Source organism: Bidens hawaiensis, unplaced genomic scaffold (assembly GCF_021521415.1).
Source record: "Bidens hawaiensis isolate Kalapana, Puna unplaced genomic scaffold, B.hawaiensis_p1.1 tig00017043_1, whole genome shotgun sequence".
Classification (NCBI taxonomy): Eukaryota; Viridiplantae; Streptophyta; class Magnoliopsida; order Asterales; family Asteraceae; genus Bidens; species Bidens hawaiensis.
Genome location: NW_027492580.1, coordinates 497726 through 522715, shown reverse-complemented (window position 1 = coordinate 522715; position 24990 = coordinate 497726). Strand labels below are relative to the sequence as shown.

The 24990-nt window shown below is 36.5% G+C and overlaps 1 protein-coding gene across 1 annotated transcript; it reads right to left on the bottom strand.

Annotated features, from left to right (window-relative positions):
- Positions 1 to 5297: 5297 nt before the first annotated feature.
- LOC143552883 (transcription factor VIP1-like) lies at positions 5298 to 23764 on the bottom strand. Its single transcript, XM_077042996.1, has 5 exons — positions 23699 to 23764; positions 14015 to 14433; positions 6575 to 6707; positions 6294 to 6378; positions 5298 to 5547 (listed from the first exon to the last, which is right to left on the bottom strand). The coding sequence occupies exons 1-5, from the start codon at positions 23762 to 23764 to the stop codon at positions 5336 to 5338; spliced, it is 915 nt and encodes a 304-aa protein (XP_076899111.1). The 3' UTR covers positions 5298 to 5335.
- Positions 23765 to 24990: the final 1226 nt, after the last annotated feature.

Here is a 24990-nt window from a genome sequence, read left to right as displayed (position 1 = left end):
TGAGCAGAACTAGAGAGTTGTTCATTCCTAGTATTTGTTCAAGTATTGTAAGTGCTTAAGCACCTGACGTATTCAATAATATACGTGTGTTTTGAAGCAATTCCGTGTTACTTTTACTATTCTCTTCCGTGTTCTTGAATCACCGAGTGTTGTTATTCCGCACCAATACTCGTTTGGTTGATATCATATTGTAGTGATCCAGATTCGGGACTTACAGTTGTTTATAGACGGCCTAGTTGTGACGGCCGAATATCTAAATATTTCCATGTCGGTGTGCTCGGGATTACTTCATGTTTAACTCTTAGCTTCACCCTTCATAGGGGTTTTTCGAAAAAGAAAACGAATAACCTTTATAAAATCCTAAATATATAAACAAAGCATAATTATACGAAAATGGATGGAAGAATATAAGATTAGTGTCATTTAGGTCTTGAAATCGATGTGACAAGACCTTTATTATGTATTATAAAAGTAAACTTCATATGCCCAAACAAGGGAATTCAAAGGACAAATTCGTATTGCTAACATGTTCCTAATGGGCAAATCACTACAAAAAAGAATATTAGTCACAATAAGAGTTGTATTGTAAAGAGAAAACATGCATATATGTGTCGATCTCATAGAACTACGTCGTTTTAGAGCATCTTCATGTAAATCCATAAAACGGACGGAGATAATTGGTTTACACTCTACTTTCATTAACAACATTTTTGTCGTAACATCCTGCTACTAACGCAACCAACGTGTATAAACTATTAGAATTAGACTTGGTTGAAGTTTGGACTCCACTTCCTCAACTTAAGAAAACTCAAGTTAGAGCTCCGCATGTTTCAAGCTTTTTTTCTCAAAAGCTCGAATTTAGCTTGTATATTATTTTGATTTGTTTAACTATAACTATTTTTATTTATTATATTATGAAATTTTATATTATATTATATGATATAAAAATTATTTTATATTTATAGTAATAGTTCATGAGCCTAATAGATGGGATCCTATGAAGGTTAATATGATGGTTTAGTGGACTTTACTTAATCACCTTCCTATGAGCGATAACTTGATCACTAGGAATGCTCATGTGAGATTGAATGTGTGCATCTATCAGTATGCGGAATCAATTGACCAATTGTTAGCAGGCTGTTATTTCAGCTCGGTTTGGTGAAGTAGCATTAGCTCGTGGTGTAATATTCCCCAGATTAATGTCTCCTCAATTCGAGATATATTCAGCATAAATGAAGCACAATAGGCAAATGGTGCAATCGATAATATTGGTGGCTTGTTGGTGTCTTTAGATAGCTCGGAACAAGGCTGTTTATGAGAATGAGCCCATTAGAATAAATAACATTCTCAACGATATTGAAGTGTTAAGTTACCTTTGGATTAAAAACAGGTCAAAGAATGTGGATTTAGAGTGGTCTAGCTGGAAATGTTTAGCATTGTAATTTCGTTTGTTTGTATTGTTGCCGTCCCCTGCTAGCTTCTTGTTAGGAAGGGTTTTGGCTTGGTTTTTTACGAAAGTTGTTAAAGAAATCAACGTTAATGTATGAAGTTCAAACTTGAGCTTGTACCTTCAATATAAGCATGAGTTCGGCTCGATTTGAATTTTAACAAATCACAAATAACTTATATTGTTTACATCAATAATGGAGAGTAAGACTGCAAGAGTACTAGATGATGTATGATGAGAAAAATGGTGCATAGTGCCTTGTGACATAATGTTAGCACGATTTGACAAAAATAAGTAATTTGTCTTTTATTAAAAATGCATGTGGACATTAGTGGTAGAAGTTTTGAAGACTACAAGGTACAAGGAATCATATACATAGATATAAGTTAAATTTGTTGAAACCTAAAGATCAACCGCGACGATAGAGGGGGTGGGGGTCATGGCGGTGGTGGTGATGACGATAACATAAATGATTGTAACAGTCTGTCTGGGTGTTAGCGACAGCTATGCTAGCAACAATAAAGAAGATGGTAATGGTGGTTGTGAGGGGGTGGGAGCGAAAGTTGAAGATTTCAAATCGTTCGATTAAATATCTTCAACTATTTAAAATATTTCATCGTAATTTACATTAGTAATAATACTTGTTATGAGACGGGATGTCAATCTTTTTTGTACTTATAACTCTATATGTAGATATAACCGGGTTTAAAACTTGGAACATGAAAAAAATGAGAAAAAGGAAAACCCTAAAGAAATAAAAAAAACATAAAAATAGGATTAAAAAAAGGTTTACAAAAAGCAATTAGAAAAATATCAACAAAACATTAATAAAAAATTGAGAAAAAATATAATAGAATAGTAAACAAATAAAAGAGAAATGAAATATGGGGAAAAATAAGAATAACAAAAAAAGAAGCTAAAAAAATAAATATTAAACGTTTGAAATACCGTTTTGAGGAAAGTTTTACATTAATCAACTCGCGTCCCCTTCTGATTAAAAGTCCTAAACATTAGTTTGAAATTCAGAAAATTGTGAGAATAGTATTCTAAGGTCTTTTTTAGCGAAGATCCAATGAGAAATAACAATGTAAATAGTGAGACCGGTGACAACAATATTTTCAAACGGAATCCTCGCCTATTTCTAGTTTTATTAAAGATATTCTATAAGTTGCTAAGTTATAATTGACTTACAATAAATAAATAAAAGTAAGTTATTATACTTAACATAAAGGTAGTTTAGTTTACAAAGATACTCATTACGTCTTAAAATTTGTTACATACAAGACATGTCTCATCATGAATAAATATTGTATTTAGACCATTTGAGATATCAACTTTTAGTGCTTCCTTGTCACCATAGCATATATGGGTACCAAACCTTCAACATCATGAGTTTTAATATACTACCAAATGGACCATAGTAAGAAAATTAAAAGAAAGACTTTTAAGCAACAATAATATTCGATGCACAAAATAAGTCAAGTTTAAAGCACTGGTGTTATTAGGCTATGTGTAATGGAAGGACTATAAAATAGAGCGTTTTTTGTCATGTGCTGTCCAGTCAACAAAAAATGGGTTTTTGTTTTAGGGGTGTAGTGGTGTTGTAGTCTAACGACACCCGGAAAAAAACAACTAAAAAAGATGATGGTAGGCAAACCAGGTGGGAATTTCCAGGGTTGGTCAACAAAGTCAAGATTCGGGCCGGGTAGGAAGCAGTTCTGACTATAATCAAGTTTTTTATTACGTTTTGACCAGTTTTGCTGGGACGGGTATGGTTTTGAGTGGGCAGAGGTGGAATCAGTTCAGTTCGGTTCTAGGTCTGGGCAGGGGTGTATGCAGCTTTTGGAGAACGGGTTCAAGCTGAACCCGTAGAAAAAAGTTTTTTAGTGATATATATTCGTCAATTCCGACATTGCACCAATAGAAATCTCGACATCGAACCTGTAGAAATGTATACACCGAACCCTTAGAAACCTTGACAACGGAATCAACCCACACTGCATTTAAAATTAATTTAATTTTTCCTATTTTTATTATGTGACTCGGCCCGAACCACTTAACCAGACTAGACTATTAAACCCGAATTTTAGTGATAAACAATCAGTCGTCTGTCCTTTAAATATTTCCAAACCCGCAGAAAAAAAAAAATCCTAGCTACGTCACTAGGTCTGGGTACAGTTTCTCAGAGAAATTAAAACATGATTCGTACTACGGGTCAGATATACCAGGTCAGGTTTGAAACCCGGTTTTTTCCCACCTCTAAATAGTCAACTAACTAGTCCATTGGACCATTACCCATTAGCCTCATCACTCATTTCAAGCCCATAACCCAATAACCATTAATAGTTAATACTATTATCATAAAGTCCTAAACCCTCACAATTGTCTGCTGCTCTCATAGTCCACATTTTTAGGTTTGATTTTTCAACTTTTACTTAAAATATTAATATAATAAAGTTTTATAAGTTTAGTTTCCAAAAATGATTGTTAGCTTATTATTTTTTTAGAACGACCAACTAAGTAACGCCGGCTACTCCGTACGCGGCCCATATTGGCTAAAGGTAGCCCGAGTTGGCCACGAGTCCGGACGGACGGAGCCCCTAGCGGTCCACCTATTGAGGGATTCCCTGGATAAAACCCGACCCCCACGCCCGCCAAACGGCACGACAGCGACGAGCCGGTAAAACCGGGTGAGATCAAGACTCGAAACCTGGCAAGCCAGGGTCATCCCTCATATCTCCCATATAAATTGGTGATAGTGAGGTTTGAACCTCATACCTCTCACTAATAAAGTGAGTGCTCTACCATTGAGTTAAATCCAATTTATAATTGTTAGCTTATTATTAGCTTCATGTTAAGATTAATTATTATTTAAATAATAAAAACAACTTTTCAGTCACATTTACAATATTAACGCATTTATATTCATAATTTCTATTTAGCAAACTCTAAATAAAATTGGGGGTTTCCTCAAGTTTAGGCTCGAGCTCGACTTGTTTTGAACTGTATTTCTAAAGTTCGAGCCTGGCTCTGAGTAGTTTGTCAAGCTTTCTTTTGGTAAATGTAACATTTATTATTTTTAACTGTCTTGAAAGGACAACTGCTTATAGAAAACATTGATTACAAATTTATTTAAGAACAAATACATGTAAATGTATGCTTGTATGTTAAGGCGATATAGATACATCTGGTAGTCACGTCAATATTCTTTTTTATAAAAAATCACACCATAAAAAACGAGCATTTTATTATCTTTAATTTGAGTTTTGTATTGCCATACTTTATAGAGTTTTTAACATATTACGTGATTTCCAGTTAGGACAGACAACAGGATGGGTTAGGCGGGCTCGGGTCACGAGCCAGACCATATTACGGTCGGAACATGTCAATTCAAAAAATGGTTAATTTAGTTCGGGTCAAAACCAGGTTAGAACTAATTTCAGTTTAATTTGTTACGTAATTACCAAGTCTTAAATCCCCGTTGGATCGCGCGGGCAGCAAACTAGTTTAAATAAAAAGGTAAATCAAACTCATCAAACAATCGATCAACGATTCGATAAAAACCGATGGACCTAGAAACCGATCGATCCATTGTCACACGAAGAATGCGCATGAAGTCATTGAAAAAACATAGTCAACATTTGACCAACAAGAGTCAAATCTAAGTACCAACATCCCAAATTTAACCAAAAAAATAATAAATAAATAAATAAAAAGTTTAAAAGCTAAACACTAGTAACAAATATTTAAACAATCTCCAATGACATGCATCCATTCCATTTTTATCTACAATATGATATGATCAAATCACTACTCATCTCCTAATTCATTTAAATGGTCACATTTAAGTCAACATTCACCTGGTCAACGCGGTTGACCCGGGTCATATTAACTGAAGTCCATGAAGGTGGGCCGGGGCGGGCGGTTAGCAGTCGACTCATGCATTCGGTTATGCTGCTGCTGAGATGGTTGGTTAGCGAAGTGATGGAACATTTGCTGAGGTGACAATGATCGGTTGTAGTTCATTCCATTCAGTGGTGGCATTTGGCCCGTTTCGATTTTGAGGCGTTGCACTTCGGCTCTTAAGGTTTCGTTCAAAGCTGTAGAATAAAATAAATGATTATGCTAAGGGATGTTGTAGTGTAAACACCTACTGATTTAACCGAACAGAAACCGAATTAACCGACAAATCCGCACCAAAATAACCAGCACAAACTAGTAATAGACGGTAAAGTTTTTTTTTTCTTAAAAATAATTCGGTTTGGTTATATCCGATTCGAAAATTGAACCAAGCTTGGCAACCAAACCAAACCACACCAAACATGTTTAAATGTTTGTTAATGGACTTAAGGCCCAAAATCATTATTTTGGGCCAAGATTTCAGGCCCAGTTTCATAATTTTCGGCCAAATATTTTGGGCCGAAAGTTAAAGTTTCAAGCTCAAATTCATTGTTTTGAATCAAAAGGTTCAGGCTCAAATTCATTATATCGGGCCGAAAGTTTCAAAAGCAAATTCATTATTTTGGGCTAAATGTTTGAGCCCAAATTCATTATATTGAGCCGAAAGTTTCAAGCCTAAATTCGTTTTTTTGGGCTAAAAAATTTCAAGCCCGGATTCGTTATTTTGGACCAAAATTTTTTCAAGCTCAAATTCATTATTTTGGGCCAAAATTTTCAAGCTTGAGAATTTAAAGCCCAAATATGAAACCAAAAACCGAAACGAACCTAACTCATACGCAAGACCGAAAAACAAAAACAAAAAACATTGGTTTCATAAAAACTGAAATTTCGGTTTTGGTTCAGTTTGAGCCCAGCTTACGCTGCAGTTAAACAAATATTTATTTACCATCTCTGAGTTTTGCCTGTTGTTCCATTGCTTGTAACCGCATCTTGAGCTCCTTGTTCTCGGAAGTTAGACTGGTAGTATCGCGCTGCATCACAATTATCGATAATTATATTAAAACACCTCATCATTTTCCTTTTATCTGTTTAATGTTTTTATCGATCAAAAGAATCCTTAAACTTTTTAAGCTAAAATATTATACTTATTTCAAATGCACGTTTCATACTTATTTGTCAACTTTTAATATTATAACAACTATTGGCTAATGTAAGATTGAGATATACCTGCAGCATTGTGACTTGAGTTGAGAGCGTTGTTGCCTCGTTTTGAAGGGTTTGCACTTTCTTCTCTAGCTCACTCGTATACCGTATTTTCCTCTCTTTCGAACGCGCAGCCGATTGCCTATTTGCAAGAATCCTACAAACAACAACAAATAAATGTTAAAATATCACACTATTCAACAATACATAGTGAATCTATGAAACAAAACTTAATAGTGGCGAAGCTTGGCCTGAGGCACCCGGGGGGGGCTCAAATTTCCGGCCGAAAACGGGTAAATTTACACTACTACGCAAAAAAACAAGGGGGCCCGGGGTCAATGAAGCTTCACCCATGATATTAAGAGAGTGTTTGGATGTCTGCTTGAAAGATGGTGACTGTTAGGGGTGTTCACAGTCTGGATCGGCCAAAGCTGTCGGTTTTGAACCAAAGTTTTTCGCTTTTTTCTTTTAAAATGTTAGTTTTGTATTACTTTTTGAACTTGACAAAAATGGTTCATGAAAATACATATACACAACTCCATTTTCCTAATATCAGAAAATAAATAAAATAAACAATAAGTTACATGACCTTTTGTTGCTTGAAATTGTAATAATCATAAGTTTTTTGGATATTTTTTTCTTAATTATTCATAAAAGTAATAATTCAAAACTGATAATCTACTTTGTTACTACTACCAAACTATCAATAGTAAATGAACATAACTAATTACATTTTATACATTTAATAATCCACTTTGTTACTACTGCCAAACTAATAACTCAAAGCTGATTATACATACATAGGAGTTTGCATGAAACCGAAAAAATCAATCCGAAACCAAAAAACCGAAAAAATCAAACCGTAAGGATCGAACAAAAATGATTTAGCCACAATTTCAAATATTTTAGTTCAAACATCTAATAATCAATTAGTTATTAGTAATTAATAAAACGATTAAGCCCCAATTTCATTAATTTGGCCAACTTTTTCGGCCTAAAAATTTCAAGCTCAAACTGAAAATCGAAACCCCTAAACTGAACAGAAAAGATCAAATGAAAATGATTTAGCTCAAATTTCATTAATTTGGCCGAACTTTTTATTTCGACCTAAAATTTCAAGCTCAAATTGTAAGTAAAACCCAAAAAACCTAAACCGAACCCAAACTATAAACTCAAAAACCCAAACCCCAAAATCAGATAAACTTGGTAAATGATTGTATATTGATTGTGTGTTCAATTGAGATACAATATGGTCCTATATATAGATCTATACAAGACATCATTAGGGCCGGCTATTAGTGTCTAGGGATTGGCCCATGTTATACAAGTGATATCGATCAATACTCCCCCTCAAGCTAAGGCCGGGGACCAATTCTTAGCTTGGACTTCAAAAAGAGAAAACGTTCTGATGGTAGTGGCTTTGTGAAAATGTCAGCAATCTGATCATGTGTGGAAATAAACTGAACAAATAACTTCCTTTGAGCAACCTTCTCTCGAACAAAATGAAAGTCTACTTCCACATGCTTTGTTCTGGCATGGAAGACTGGATTGGCAGATAGGTATGTGGCTCCTAGATTATCACACCATAGGATTGGAGCAATCTGCATTGGGACACGTAGTTCTCTCAACAATGTTTCAAGCCAAGTTAATTCAGCAACCGTGTCAGCCAAGGCCTTGTATTCAGATTCCGTGGATGACCGAGATACAGTTTTTTGTTTTCTAGCTGACCATGAGATTAGATTCGACCCAAGATATATTGCATATCCCCCCGTGGATCGACGGTCATCCGGACACCCAGCCCAGTCGGCATCAGAAAATGCAGTTAAATTTTGAGCGTCTGTATAGGCATGTAGAACAGGAGAAGATCTGCTAGAGAGTAAAAGACCATGATCTGCTGTCCCGTGTAGATAGCGTAAGATACGTTTAACAGCGGACCAATGATTTTCAGTGGGGGAATGCATGAACTGACAAACTTTGTTAACCGCAAAGGTGATGTCAGGTCGTGATAGGGTGACATACTGTAATGCCCCAACCATTTGTCTATACTTAACAGGATCATCAAACGGAGAACTGTCACCAAGATGAAGAGAAGCATTGGTGGTGCAAGGTGACGGCACCGGTTTGGATTGTGATAATTTTGCACGTTCCAACAATTCAGTAATGTATTTCCTTTGAGAAAGGATGATATCAGACCCTGATCGGACCACTTCAATGCCCAAAAAATAAGATAGAGGACCCATATCTTGTATAGCAAATGATTGACTAAGACGGTGCACAATGTGATCAATGGCCTGGGTGTTATTGCCTGTCAAAATAATGTCATCAACATATACCAGCATATATAGTATCGTCCCATTTTGTGAATATATAAATAAAGACGGATCGGTTTTAGATCCCTTGAAACCGAGAGCAATCAAGGCAGAAGAGAGACGTTCGAACCATGCTCTAGGTGCCTGTTTGAGACCATACAAGGATTTATGTAATAGACACACGTGATTCGGTTTACCGGGGTCGATGAATCCTTGTGGTTGTTTCAGATAGACTGTTTCTTTTAGATCCCCATGTAAAAATGCATTTTGAACATCAAGTTGTCGGAGAGTCCACCGGTTTGTAACGGCTAAGGAAAGAACAACTCTGATGGTGGTGGGTTTCACCATTGGGCTAAAGGTTTCAGTGTAGTCAATGCCAGCTTGCTGATGGAAACCTTTTGCAACTAGACGCGCCTTGTATCGCTTAACTGCCCCATGTTGATCGCGTTTTACTTTATAAACCCATTTGCAATCAACCACATTAGTGTTTGGAACACGGGGAACCAAAGACCATGTACCATTACGGAGAAGTGCGGAGTATTCATCCGCCATAGCCTTACGCCAGTGAGCCTCTTTATTGGCAAAAAGCAAAGGAGGTGGGTTCGATGTTAGGTGGACTAGTGGAGGTATGGTATGAGGTGGGATTAAAGTATTGGTTTTGTTTGGGGTTAGGTCTTAGGTTAGCTGGTCGTTGGCGAGGTGGAGTGGGTGGAGTAGGTACGGTGGGAGTGGCAGAAGGATATGTGGTGCTGGTCTGTTGTGATGATTGTGGTTGTTGAGATGGGGTAGAGTAACGGTCGAAGGCAGAGATTGGAGTGGTTTGTGGGGCTGTACGACGAGAATAGGTATTAGTGGGCTGAGTAGTGGTGGTTTGGTCTGGTTGTGAGGATGTATCATTGGTTGTGTGAGAGGTTGGAATTTGGGCTGAAGGTGATGGTATGGTATGGGCCGGTTCTGGTGAGATAGTGGTGGCAGATTCGGGTGGGTCGGTGTGGACTGGTTCTGGTGGAATGGTGTGTGCCGGTTGTGAAGTGGTATGGTCTGCTGGTGTATCAGTTGGCATAGGAAAGGGACCGGTTGGATAAGAGGAAACATAGGGATTGATAGGTGTAGGGGGTGACTGGTCGGTAGAATTAAGTAGAAAAGGGAAGGTGTTTTCATGGAACCGAACATGACGGGCAATGTAAATGCGTTCGGAGACGGGGTCAAAACAACGATAACCATGATGAGAAGTGTTATATCCAAGGAAAACACACGGTGAAGAGCGGAAATCCATTTTATGTGGATTACAAGGACGAAGATATGGAAAGCATTGGCAGCCAAAGACACGAAGGAAGGAGAAATCAGGTGGGTGTTTGAACAAGTGCTCGAAAGGAGATATTGTGGAGTTTGTGCGAGAAGGCATGCGATTTATCAAGTAGACGGCTGTTTCAAAGGCAAAATGCCAAAAACGTTGAGGGACGGAGGCCTGTGACATTAATGTTAGACCGGTTTCAACAACGTGCCGGTGACGTCGCTCAACAATACCGTTCTGTTCGCTAGTATGGGGACAAGAGAGACGATGAGTAATGCCTATTGTGGCAAAGAAAGAGGAGAGATTTCGGAATTCTCCTCCCCAATCAGACTGTACAGTTTTAAGTTTAGTAGAAAATTGTCGTTCAGCCATAGTCACAAATTGTTTAAAAACTGCAAAGACATCAGATTTGCGTTTCAAGGGAAACAACCACATGAATTTGGAGAAATGATCAACACATAATAGAAAATAATTGTGGCCATCAAAGGAAGGTACAGGGGCTGGCCCCCAAACATCACAAAATACTAAATCCAAAACACACGTACTTTTATAATCAGAAGATAATAAATGTAGTTTGGAAGATTTTTCAACTGAACATGGATTACAATGAAAATCAAAAGTCTTAGCAGAAACAGGTAAATGATATTTAGAAAGCATTGTCTTGAATAATTGAGAATGTGGATGTCCCAATCGTTGATGCCAGGTGGTTGTTGAAGCACGAGTTGTGGAAAAAGCAACTTTTGGAATTGGCTGGTTTATTGGAAGTTTAAGAGAGTAGAGTCCACCGTCACTTGGACCCGTGAGGAGGGTAATGTGTGTAGACTTGTCCTTCACAGAAAAAAAAGTAGCATGAAATTCAAAATAGACATGATTATCTTCACAGAATTTTTGTACAGAAAGAAGGTTTTTCTTGAGGGCGGGAACATGAAGAATGTTGTTCAGGTAAAAGGTTTTGTTAGGAGAGGAAAATTTTTTTGAACCAATATGTAGAATAGGGAGGGCCGTACCGTTACCAACTTGTAGGTTATCATCACCAAAGTAAGGCTCAGCGGAGTCAAACCCTGACATATCTAATGCTCCATGGCCATTGGAACCTGTGTCTGGAAGCCAGTTGGTGTAAGCTTGTGAGCGATGGTCTGCATAGTTAGCAGACGGTTGTCGTGACCGGATGGTAGATGGGTCTCTGTTTGGGCATTGAGATGGGACATGTCCTATCCCGCACCTGTTACAAGTTCCATACACAGTATTTTGATTAGATGCCCAACTAAACTGACCTGAGTTTCGAGTTCCCTGGCTGCGATTGTAGTTGTTGATGTTTCGACCACCACGGCCACCACGGGTACCACGGCCGCGTGAGTAATGTGACTGTCCAGCCCTGTTTGTATAAAAGGCTTGAGGTGTGGAGGTTTGTGAGGAACCCGGGGCTGGTTGAAGTTGAAAACCGAGACGGGCAACCATCTGCTGAATGGCCTAAACAGTGTCAGGAGGAGCCGAGGCAGAACTTGCTGCAGTGGCAGCCGTGAAGGCTTGTACAGGGGCAACTTCAGAGGTTGGTTTCCTGATTAGAAACTCATGGTCAGCAATGAGACTGGGAAGCTCAGAGAACACAGCCCGAAAGTCTCTGGCCAGGAGGCCTTGTTTGACTCCATTATACTCTTCACGAAGACCTGCAACAACTAACATAACAACATCTTTGTCAGGCATTGGATGTCCAATATTCGCAAGGGCATTTGCGTATTCTTGTGCCCGAGCGAGATATGCAGCAGAGGTTTCATCCCCTTTCATTTGAATTTTCAGTAGCTGCGTTTTCAGTGTGAATTCTCTTGAAGAAGTATGGGGGGCATAAGCACGTTCAAGAGTAAGCCACACATCACGGGAAGTATCACCTTGAACATGCTGAAAAGAAGCTTCTGAGATGGTTGAGGTGAGTATCATGAGGACGTGGGCATCATTAGATAACCAAGCTGTGTGGTTGGGATTAGGGATGGGAACAACAGCAGCAACATCCTTGTCTGATGTTCCCTGTGATGATGAAATTGTGGATGGAGGGCAGGGAATACTCCCATCAATATAACCGAAGAGTCCATTGGTAACAAGAAACGGCTTGATCATAGCCTTCCAATGTCCATAGTTTGTAGGAGACAAAGTGAAGGCAAACTTGTGAGAGTTGTGTGAGGTTTTCTCGTTAGTAGAGAAGGCTGCGAGGAGGGCCATTGTGTAGCCGAAAAGAAGGGATCAAGGCTTGGAAAAAGAAGAAATTGGCGGCTGATGAACAGTGACGATGAACAGTGTCACGGCTAGGGTTAGGTTGCAGGCAATTGTAATTGCTGGAAGGTGGCGGCTGATTAGGGTTAGGCTCTGATACCAAGATAAACTTGGTAAATGATTGTATATTGATTGTGTGTTCAATTGAGATACAATATGGCCCTATATATAGATCTATACAAGACATCATTAGGGCCGGCTATTAGTGTCTAGGGATTGGCCCATGTTATACAAGTGATATCGATCAATAAAATCGAACCCAAAAAAATCAAACCTTTTAGCTATTTTAGGATCAATCAAAGCCAAAAACCCAAAACCGAACCCAAACTAAAAACCGAAAAACCCACAACTGAACCCAAAAAAATCAAACCTTTTAGCTCTTTTCATTAATTTCAACAATTTTTTTCGGCCCAAAAATTTCAAGCTCAAAATTTTTAAGTAAACCCAAAACCGAAACGAAAAAAAAATGAAACCTTTTAGCTCTTTTGGGATCAATCAAAGCAAGTTCAAACTTTTGTTCATTCTACTAATCAAAGCAAGTGCTTTCTATTTTTTATTCTAACTTTCTAAGTAACTTATAAAAACTTAATAAATATGTAACTCAGATACTTTAGCCCAAATACATAATAAACAATTTCATTAACTATCAAAATTCATTATTTGGGCCAATTTTTATTTTTTGGCCAAAAATTTCAAGCTCAAATGCCAAAACCGAACCCAAACGAAAAGTCAGTTTTAGTGCAAAACCAACCCAAACCGAACTGATCCCAAACTGAAAAACCAAAACCGTACTTCATTAATTCACTTTTAACCCAAAACCGAACTGATCCCAAACTGAAAAACCAAAACTGTACTTCATTTTTTAGCCTAAAACCGAACCGTTTACACCCCTATTAATAAATCATAGAAAAAAACATACCATAGACAATATACAGAATTCCCACAACAAAACTTAATAAAAAATATATAAAAACGCAACAAAAAAATCGAACCTTTTAGCTCTTTTCACTAATTTCAACATCTTTTTCGGCCTAAAAATTTCAAGCTCAAAATGTAAGTAAAACCCAAAACCGAGCCGAAAAAACCCAAACCTTTTAGTTTCGGCATAAAAATTTCAAGCTCAAATTATAAGTAAACCCCAAAAACCCAAAACCGAACCCAAACTAAAACCCAAAAAACCGAAAATCAAACACAAAAAAAAATAAACAAACCTTCTAGCTTCGGCCTGAAAATTTCAAGCTCAAATTGTAAGTAAACCCCAAAAACCCAAAACCGAACCCGAACTAACAAACAGAAAAACCCAAACCCGAGCCGAAAAAATCACTTTAGTTTCGGCCTAAAAATTTCAAGCTCAAATTATAAGTAAACCCCAAAAACCCAAAACCGAACCGAAAAAAGCAAACCTTTTAACTCTTTTGGGATCAATCTAACCCAAAACCGAACCCATACTAAAAACCGAAAACCCCAAAACCGAATCAGAAAAAAAAAATCAAACCTTTTAGCTCTTTTCATTACAAATTATAAAAGTAAACCCGAAAAACCCAAAACCGAACTAAAAAACCGAAAAACCCAAAACCGAGCCGAAAAAACCCGAACCTTTTCGCTCTCTTGGGATCAATCAAAGCCAAATCGGCCAACTTATCAGGCGCTAACGCCTTCTTAGAATTATCCACCATCATCAACACCGAGTCCGCATCAAACTCATTAAAGAAATCAGCATCCACTGACAAACTCCGTACATGATTATTATTATTATTATTATTAACCGGCGGCCTACTCGCCGTCGATTTCACAACATCCGACGACTCGCCGGAAGAATCTCCTCCGGTGGTGGTGGTGGGTATGATGGCATCGGATGAAAGAGTGGGTAAGTCTAAAGATGCGAAATTGAAGTCTGCAACGACGTCGTCGAGGTCGTCGGAGGAGAATCGGAAGAGGGTTTCGGAGTGGGCCCGCCGGTGGTGGGTTCCGGCGGGTTCATCGGAAGGAAGAAGAAAGTCGTAGGTGAAGTGCTGCTGGTAATAATAATATTAATAATGTTATTATTATTATTATTATTATTGTATTGAGAGATTAGAGAAGAAAGGGGGGTCGTGTTTTTCGATGTTGATGTAGAAGGGTAAATATGTCTTTGTTTGGAATTATGGATTTTGGACTAAAACTTTGGGTGTTATTCGGGTTTATTTTTTGGGTTTCGGGTTATTCAAGTTTTAAAGTTTAAAATTTTGACCCAAAACTCAACTCAAATCTCTCAGGGGTTTTTCAGGTTTGAGTTTTTTTTGGAATGAGTTAATCGGGTTTCGAGTATCCAATAAAACAAAACAAAAAAAATTAAAAACTATAATGCTAAATTAAAACATAGTCTTCTTTGCTCGTAGGACAAATAATCAAATAAGAGTCCAATATAACTTGATAAAATAATTCAAAAGAAAAGTAAAACTAACTCGAACTATCATCGTCTTTAGTCGAGCGTGATTTGGTTGTTCGATTATGGTTGCTATTAGTAATAAATGGAAAACATAAATCAACAATAAACAACTGATTCATAATAGTTTGAATGACAACAGTCGATTAGAGTTATATCTTATAACTTTATTGACTAAGACCTAATATATTACATCTAAATATATATTTAATTTCAAAACTAAAAATTTATTCGGTTTGTCGGGTTAACCCGAAACTTATAAATCAAACCCAAGAACCAACCTGAATTACTTCTGTTTGGTTTCGGGTCGGGTTAGCTCGGGTTCAAGTACGAGTTTTCTCGGGTTGGGTTTCGGGTAAAAGTGACAGACTGACATCCCTAACTAAAACAGAACTTCAATCCCCACTTAGAACATCTTGTCGGGAAATGGGTGGCTCAGTGAAGAAATAGTTGGATCTTTGTTATCTCTGGTTTGATCCTGAGAGCGTCCTAGTTTTACCACCTGTGGGCCTTTCGGGAGGGTGGGTTTTCCCGGAACTGGAGATACTTGGAGGTGCTCAAGGTCTCAGTACGGCTGGGTTGAGCCAGCTGGCGGTGGCATTTAGCCATTGGGTCACCTCGTAAGAAATACCTTGACATTCTATGTTTGTTAGTCGTTCAAAAAAATTCTTGATGTTTTTTTAATGAAACGACGGCTTTCTTGTGCTAAGAATATTGTACTTTTTTAAATTAGAGAGTCTCATTGTTTTACTAAGGTCAGATTATGTTGTTTTAATCGGACCTACATTGGATTCAGAGTTTGACTTAGGCGTTCACTCGAAAAACCATACTACCGGCTGCCACTTGACAGTCTTTGTGCTACCCCAAGAGCAAAATTATCTAGCGTAACACATGGTCGGACGAAAATCCAGGCAAACTTGGGATTTGAACTGACAACCTTGCACAATAACTATCTTAAATCCTTCATTGTCTTAATCCAACAAAACTGACACATGTGGGGATCGAACTTGGGTGTCAACTGGAGAACCCAAATCTCCTACCACTAGACGACAAGTGGTGCACAGGTTGATGGGTTATGGGTTTATGGTTAGAATGCTAGATCGTGTAACTTTAACTCACATATATTTAAAATTATGTATCATGAAAAAGACTCGTTTAACCTTTTTATCTAGTGAGTCAAGAATAGTTGTGAGTTTTTAGTCAAGTTCTAAGCATGTTAAACTTCACCTTAGTTTTACTAGAAAAAATTATCATTTTTTTAAGTTGATATGGAGCTATTGCTTTTGTAAAAATGACTTTAAAACATAACTTATTGTGTTAAATTAATATATTTTTATTATTAAATACAAGTTTTAATATATTTGTGCTTTTACCTCTAAAATTGTTATTTAGAAGGAACTGATTTAACATATATGAGTAATTTTAGCAAGCCGTATCACCGTATAATTATTCAACTTTGTAATTATTGGATTAACTAAAATAAATATTTAAAAAGTTTCAACCAAAATAAGGGCTTTTAATGAATCTTTAACGAAAATGACTAAAATCTTTGATTGTTTGAAACAAATATAAAACGTAATTAGAGTGTTCAATTTTGTCAACATATTGCACGTTTTTAAATTATTTGTCAACAATATCAACTTCACAAAAATTAAAAGAATTATAATAATTATAAAAATTTAGCGACACAAGTATTTAAGTTATTAATTATGGTGGTTTAGATGTCAATGACACTGTTACTATATCTTTTTATATTATCTCCTAAATTAAACAACTAATAAAAAATTATTTTTGATTGGTGAAAGTTTTTTTTAACGGTTAAATGTTACCATTCAAATCCCGCTTCACCTAATCTACCCCAAACTAAATTTACTAATCCGTGATAGATGATGCTCGAATTAATCCTCGACATGTATGTCCGGTCCTTTCTTAAAATTATGGGTATCAATCCGTACGGGTTAAGTTTATGATTTTTATGATTAGTTTAAAGTAAATTGAATTACATGTTGTAATTTGGATTGGGTTCTGGTTCAGAAAAATCATATACGTTAATCGTTTGTTAAAATTATTGTTTGATTATGTAAGGGTGCAAAAACATCATAAAATGACGATGTTAAGATAGACGAATATTGTATCGTGTGTTCATCATGTTGTATGTTGACGTGTCGCAACTCGCATGTAGATAATATATTAGTTAGCAATGTATAAATCGCTTTTAAGTAATTTAAATAAATCAGAAGCAAAGAGGATGTGTGAGTTTTCTTTAATATTTGAACTAAAATCACAATATACATGGATTTAGTGAAATTTCATATTGTGCTTTTGAAAGATAATCATTATATGTGCTTTTTGAAAATTAGAAAGTGTACAAGTAGTGTATAAAACTATGTTATTCTGCAAATTCTTTAAATGCAGAAAATAAAGTGATTTTCCTAAAGTAATGTGTTGTTTCTTGTTACTTTTCTCATTCTCAGAACTATGTGTACAATGGTCCAATTTAAAACCGAAAACAGAACTGTCACGTCACTTTCAGATGGCAGGGCCTCACTAACTTTGTTAGGTGTGTGGGGCTTCAACGGGGGCGCTAGAGCCCCTCCGCTCGCGCCTCCAGGCGCTAACACCACACTACCGGGGCGCTAACGGGGGCGCTAACGGGGCGCTAACGCGAAAAACAATGCAGGCGTGAGCTGGTTAGCGGGAGAAGAGAGAGAGGAGCACACCTTTTGAGGTATTTTGGACCGTTGGGAGCCGAAAAAACAAAAAAAAAATATATTTTCTATATAGGTTTACGGAAAAGAGCCGTTGAGCTCATATTAAATTAAAAAAAAAATATTTTCTTAAACTATAAATATATATACCTTTATAAAATATACTTCATTTCACAATTATACACCTTTCCTCCTAAAATCCTCTCAAAACTAACACAAAAAAAATGTCGTGGTACTCGTCTGATTCCGACTCCTCCGAAGAGGATGATTTGCTTCTTCATGTAGGGGGAGTTTTGACCGCAACCGTGGTGGATCTCTTGCAAAATCAAGCCCATCAACCTCGAGTCCCGAGAGTTAGAGCACCACCTCGTGATCGTGATCGATCGGGTGCTAACGATACTTTGATTAGGCATTATTTATTAATGTGTGTTTTTTTTAATAATTTATGAGTTTTTTTAATAATACGTTGTTTGAATATATTAATAAAAAAATAAAAAAAAAATTCGCTGGAGACCCTGCTGGAGCCCCTCCACACCAGGGCCAGGGGCTCCAACAGGGGCTCCAACACCCCCCTTATCCAGTTTCTCTCTCTGCCACACGTCATAATATTATTGGTTGGAGCCCCCATTAAAGCCCCCCACACCCCTCAGCCTTATAAAATATGTAATGGTTTAATTAACAACATAATTATTATTTTATCGTTTTCTATATAGGAAATTTTAATGACCAATAGTAGATTAGTAGATATACTTTTTCAAAAATATAACATGCACAAAAATATTCATTAGTAGGATTTATGGAAATTAAGTATTTAATTTGTGCCCGGGTGATTTAAATGTTGAGTCCAAAATGAGCACACACATATATTATCTATAAGGTTGTTGAGTCCAAAATGAGCACACACATATATATTATCTATCAGGTTGCCACCTAGTCTTTGACGGTTTTAGTCACAGTGACGGAACTTGAATGAAAATGTTAGGGTGGCCGGATTTCATACGTAAAAAAAATTATAAACCAGGGTGGTCGGACTCAAAATTTCTGACGGAATCGGGTAAATTTTTACTACGAATAACAATTTTCGGACGAAACAGACATAAATTTGCACTACTGAGCAAGAAAACGGGGGTGGCCGAAGCCACAGTACAAGCTTCCCCTTGGTTTTAAATACCACAACAAATGTCGTGTATCATTGCATTTTTAGTTGTTCGTATTTTAAATATATAAAATTATGAAAATGATATACCTAGCAATGTCAAAGAGTTATCTCACATATAGTCAAGAGTTAGCGAAAACATGATTGTATATAAGTTTGCCTTGTAAAATTCAACACAACACGAGTTTGGTTTGCATATAATCAATCTTTCTTCGCATATGAATGTGAAAATAAAGCATGAAGTTAATTCATTATGTATGTGTCGTCTTCTACCCATGACGTTGTCAAACTCATCAATTGTCTATATCGAAGTGGTTTCATGTATCATTTTGGACTTACTAGAAAAAATAGCACGTCCAATATTAAACTTGATAAGAAGTGGGACGCATAACGAGTTTGGTGCTCGAATAAGTGTTGCCTTAAAAAGGGTTTAGTCTTATTTGTTTTTAATGAACATAAAACGAGTAACGACGTTTCATACAAAAGAGGATTATGATGGCGTGTATGTTTCAAACTTTTGACATAGCACAAGTTGTAGACACACAATTTATCGTGACTTGACGTTTAGCATTTACGTTCGCCTTTCTATATAACGATCGATAATGACGTTATAATGCAACGTTAATAGCCTACTATGTTTATTGTGAAGCTTTTTGTGGACAAAGAGAGAAGTCGGGTCGTGGATGTTTGAAGTATACTAGGACTATTCATTTACTACTAGTCTTCATTTACTATCGTTTTATGACACGTGATATCCCGATCAACAATGAAGAGTTTTGCAAATAAAAATGTCTAGGGTAAAATTAATTACGATCATTACTCAATTATTATTAATTAAATTAAATATAATAGAGAATTATTAGATGACACGTTGGCTTTTAGATAATGGGCAAAGGGGTATAAATGGAATTAATATTTTTGCCGATATTTTGGACATGGTCCCATGTCTTCTTTATTTCTACTCAATGTTATTATGTTAACATGTGGCACTTTTTTCTAATAAAAAAGTAAGCAAGTCACTTGGACACATGGCAAGGGCAATATGGGAACATCATGATATATGATTTTATTTTATTTATATAAAGTATATTTTCTAACAATAGTTCAACGGGTAGTGCACGGTAACTCAACGTCGCCGAAGAACGATAATTTGGTTTTCATTAGGATCAGTTTTGTCATTCAAAAGGGGGTGACGGCGCAGCTTGTTATCCGCTTACATGCATCTTTATTGTAATTTGATCTTTTTATTTGAAATGAAATTATTGATTAATATAAACGGTGCAGTTACTGTACGCTAATGCCTTAATGTACGGCAGGTACGCGAGACGCTCAAAGGAAAAAAAACAAAGACGCTCAGAAAACGCTCACAAAACTTTAAACGTTCATTAAACGCTCAAAAACGGTCTTTGTGAAAAAAAAGTGAAAAATTGATCGATTAACCATCCAAAACTGTTTTTTTCGGTGAACCAATGATTGATTGGATATGTGTTGACGATTCCGAGATGTTTGAATGTGATTTCATGGATCGATTCCTGAAAAAATGGATTCACGTACGTATTGTACGTTAAGACATTATTGTATTGGATCTTTTCCCTTAATATAAATGTGTCATCTTAATGTTAATTATTAACTCTACTTCTTCACTCAATCAAGGGTATAATACTTTGTATATATTTAGTCCTTGGCAGGTTATTAGTTGTGCAAGTATGTTTATATCAAACTAGGGTGAAGGTTTACGTGCGTTTCTCAGTTACGTAATTACTATACTTGTGTGCAACGTCAGTTTCTTCTAGGCTAAAAGAAGGTTTGATATTGTTTTCATCATACTGGCTGCTTGCTTGGCCTTCGTCTTATAAAATCATATTATGTAATATACAAAATACATTATGTTTCTTATTCTTTTCAATGCTCGTGCTTGTCTTGTATTATGCATCATGAGCCAATGTTGCTGTAAAACTATAACGAAGATCGAATTACGTTTATTCTGTGAATGCCCGTGATGAACTTCTCAAACTCCCAAATCCCACCCAAAGGTCAAGGAAAATGAAGAGAAAAATATTTATTGATAAATTCAAGTCTGGCTTTTCGGATTACATAAGCAACATATAAATAGACTTTCAAATTCTAAATGGGCCCAAAAAAGGCCATGGGCCAAACACAAACCCAAAAATAAAAATGTAAAAACTGCTGAAAAAACATAAAAATTCCCATAACTTTATTTAGGAGGCGTTTTTGGGCTTCGGACAAGGGAGAAACCGCCGTAGGCTGTTTGCCACAACGTGCTCCTCGTCTCAAGTTTCGATTTGACTGGTCTTGGGCTTTAAACGGAGCTTCGTAGGCCAAGTTATGCCCGTTTTCGTGGGCCACCTTTGGAAGCACGATCATGGGCCTCCAAATATAACATGACACGTTCTTCAATACTTGGGCCTCCATCACCCAGTCTACGTGGCAGTGCTGTTGTCACACCCTCAAATTTCAACTAACGGGGTTTTACCGCGAGGCACGTGACATATCTAGCCACTTGTTATACTAAACAATCATTTAATATGAAAGATACCATTTATTATCACTCATTAATATGAGAGAATTCAGTTACAATGTAATTGCGTTTGCGGAAGCGTAAATGTAAACAATTTAAAAACAAAGTAGTTACATGCTCAAACATGTACAACCCATCCAAGTGTAAAACAATATAAGGTAAATATCCATGCTATAATGAAACTCCAAACAAATGCATGCACGTGCTCCTTAGCATACCTAGTAACCTGGCAAGTATAAATACTCAAGGGTCAACACAAGGTTGGTGAGTTCATAAGTTATAATAAAGAGTAATGTAAGTAGATTTAGCCCATTTCAAATATACCAGGGTAGCTAACCCATTCACAAGCTACTAGACGTTTGAACCGAAGCTGACTGTATGTATGCCTTCTTACCAGGTCTATCACCAACACTGGCGTATAAAAGTTAGGTAAATATAACACTCGTTTTACGACATCACAGCCGTGCTAGCGCGACTAGCCCGAGTGAGGTTTGTCAAACCCAGTAGTACTACTCAATATAACCCCGCGATCCCATCCATCGGTTCAAGGTAACGTAAGGACTTTAAGTGATATAAGGGCATCTAGTATAAATTTGTGATATATAAGAAATTACGAAAAATCTAAAATGAGTCACTGCGTTTTCCTCCAGAAAACCAGTATGTAAGTAAGTTCGTGTTTTCTCCCCGAAAACAAGTATAGGAAAAGGTTTTGTGTTTTCTCCCCGAAAACCAGTATAAAAAGTATGAACTCACCTGTTGACGCGTATAATAGACTTTCCTCAAAAACAAAAGAATGCACTTGACTTGCTAAATGTTACATAGTACAAGTGTTTAAGTTATGAGAGTGCGATCATGCAACTAGACAACTCAAGTGTATAACAACATATAGTCATATGGTTCACGTAATGACTCACAATGCAACAAGTTTGACCTGATGACCCGTTGGTGATTATATTACTTTGATGAGTGAAAACATGTTCTAACACAATTCATATATCTAGTGTTAGCTAAATAAACATGCATCTCATCAAATAACACATGAACAAATTCTGGATTTATAAGACAGATTTTAGCATGCAAAGGTGTATTTTATTACATAGGCAAATAACAGATATAAATTATAAAATATTTACCACAGTAGAATAAATGTCTTATATTTCTAACTATATTTATTTTATATTTTTCCAAATCACAAAAATTCATCCAAACCAGAAAGGCACGTGCAGCTATTTCAGTGCGCAACACTAAGTTTTTATTTGGTTAAAAATCAATACTTAACCAAATTAATCAAGACCAATTGGGTTAGAATCCTAACTAAAAATTTGAAGTTTCAGAAGTAAAACCAACCCATTTGACTTTGCCATAAAAGAGTTATGATATCGGGAATACAGACCAGAATTTGACTCCTCACGTCAGCCTTGACACATAGTTTTGTAAAATCATAAAAACTATTCAAAACCCGTCCAAAAATTATAAACTATATCTTTCTGGAAACTAGACTCAAAGTAGAACATCATGGAATCAAGAATAGATCAAAAATCATCATTTAAAATCAAGTTACAGACCAGTCAATAAACAATAACGAATCTGTCAGCAAACTGTTGCCATCAAAACTCAATCGCTAACATGTTTATGACATCCCTAGGGTTCTAATCATCAATTAGCATCATAATCATCAATAATATAGACATTGAACATATAGGGTTTCATTATAACTCATTAAAACATGAAATTAATGCATAAAAACTTACCAACTAGTGTTAGGAATGCTGAGAATCACTCAAATACACCACTAATTGCAAGACCCAAGGTTGAATTGAAGATGGTGGAGATGGTTTGTGAGTTGCGATCGATGAGAGGGAGCAAGGAGGAAGAGTCGATGGTTTGGGGTGGGTATTAGGGTTGGATTATTTATTTTAATATTATATTAAATTATATTTACAAGAATGGTCCTTCCAGAATCAGTTTTGGCTTTAAACGAACTTTATAACACCACAACTGGATTATAACGAATCATTACAAATAAAATTCTAACCCAAGTTCATAAAACTAAAGCCTCGTTGTTTTATCATAAATATTACCTTTTAAAAGGTGAAAACATACAAATTACGCGCAATCGATCGCAATTTCATGAAACAAGCTATGAACTAAACACAATCATTTAGCATGTAATTTCACATAGATAATATTATAAACATATGCTCGAGATATTATTTTAATATTTTCACCAACGTTCGGGGTCAGACCCGCGTGATTCAGTAATTCCCTAATTACTGGTACGTGAATGTTTGTTCAATAACCGACACACTTAATTAACCCTAATAAGTGAAATGCATGAATGAGTGTCTGAGATAACGGAGCTTGTATTAACAGTGTTAACGAGAAATTACCGGGTGTCACAGCTGTGACAGGAACAATGGCTTTTTTATTGTCGACCGCTACGGATACGTACCTTATCTTCATAATGTAATGCTTTATCCCAAGTTGGTTCTCGGTTCAGCCCGAGTTCTGTTACCATGTTCGTGCTTGTTCTTATATTCGGTGATGTGTTTAAGCGTGTTTCAAGCACGAGTCTTCTGTTGCAGCCTTTTTCTGCATTCGTTTAATCGGCTTGGTGCATGTTATGATGGGACATAATGACATAATCCCGTTTAGTCTGGACCGGAATCATATGTTAACGGACAAAAAAGTGGTTTATTCGCGTTAATATCTTCCAAATCCATGACTTCTAATGAGTAATAAGAGCTAAAAGATGAAGAAAACAAAGACTGCACTTAAGTCATAACTCATAACTGCTATCACTGAAATATGTTGACTTTGACTTTGACCATTTATCCAAAGTTTGACTAAAACATTCTGACCACAATGTGTTAAGTTTCAAAAGAAATGAGGAAAACTTTACAGATCAAATAGGAAGCTAAAACCATCAAGACTCGTCATCTGAATATGTCGGAAAACTTAGGCCATGTATCGCAGGCATATTGTCCAAATCTTCCTTGGCGAACATAGGAAACAACCAAAGCGCCTTTCGTGCGCCTGAAACCTGCAATAAAATTAATATTAACTATATCTTAATCTGAAAAAAAATAAAAAAATTCTATCTTATGCATAAGAATCCCTTAGAGTCACCTGCACAAAATATTTCTTGCACCCCAAGTCATATTTCCACCTCAAACCTCTTTTCTTCTCATATATAGCCTATTACAGAATAACTATTGTATTAGATGAAGACAAAAAATAATAAATTATTATTGGGCCAATTTCAAATATCCCCTTATAGAATTGGATTACATAATGCAAAAATAAAAATATTATATGTACCCAATTCATTAAAAACAATTTAATAGATAACAATTTTAACCATCATTAACTTCGGAAAATTTTATTTACCAATTTTTACCCATTTTTTAACAATAGTTTTCTTAAAATATTAAATTTACCTTTCTTGTTTCCTTTGACAAAACCATAAACAAGCTTAAGCTCGGCTAGAGCTCGTGAAACGAGTCAAAGCTTGGCTTGAGCTCGGCTGTAGAGTGTGAAACTAATACGTCTAAGTACGAAAAAAACGGAAACTTAAATATGCACAAGGCCCGTTAAGGCTTAACGAGCCAAAACGAGCTTCCCATACAAGGCTTGAGCTCAGGCTCAATAACTAAACAGGCTTTATATGAGGCTCAAGTTCGGCTCGAGCTTGAACAAGCTTGGCTCGTTTAGAGTACATTGTTAAATCATTTCACGATCGGT

Coding starts and splice junctions, on each gene's coding strand:
- LOC143552883 (XM_077042996.1), bottom strand. CDS start 23,764: ATGGTAACAGAACTCGGGCTGAACCGAGAACCAACTTGGGATAAAGCA. Junction 6,708..14,014: donor GATCCCAAGAGAGCGAAAAG/GTTCGGGTTTTT, acceptor TGTTGTTTGTAG/GATTCTTGCAAATAGGCAAT. Junction 5,548..6,293: donor ACAGGCAAAACTCAGAGATG/GTAAATAAATAT, acceptor TTTATTCTACAG/CTTTGAACGAAACCTTAAGA.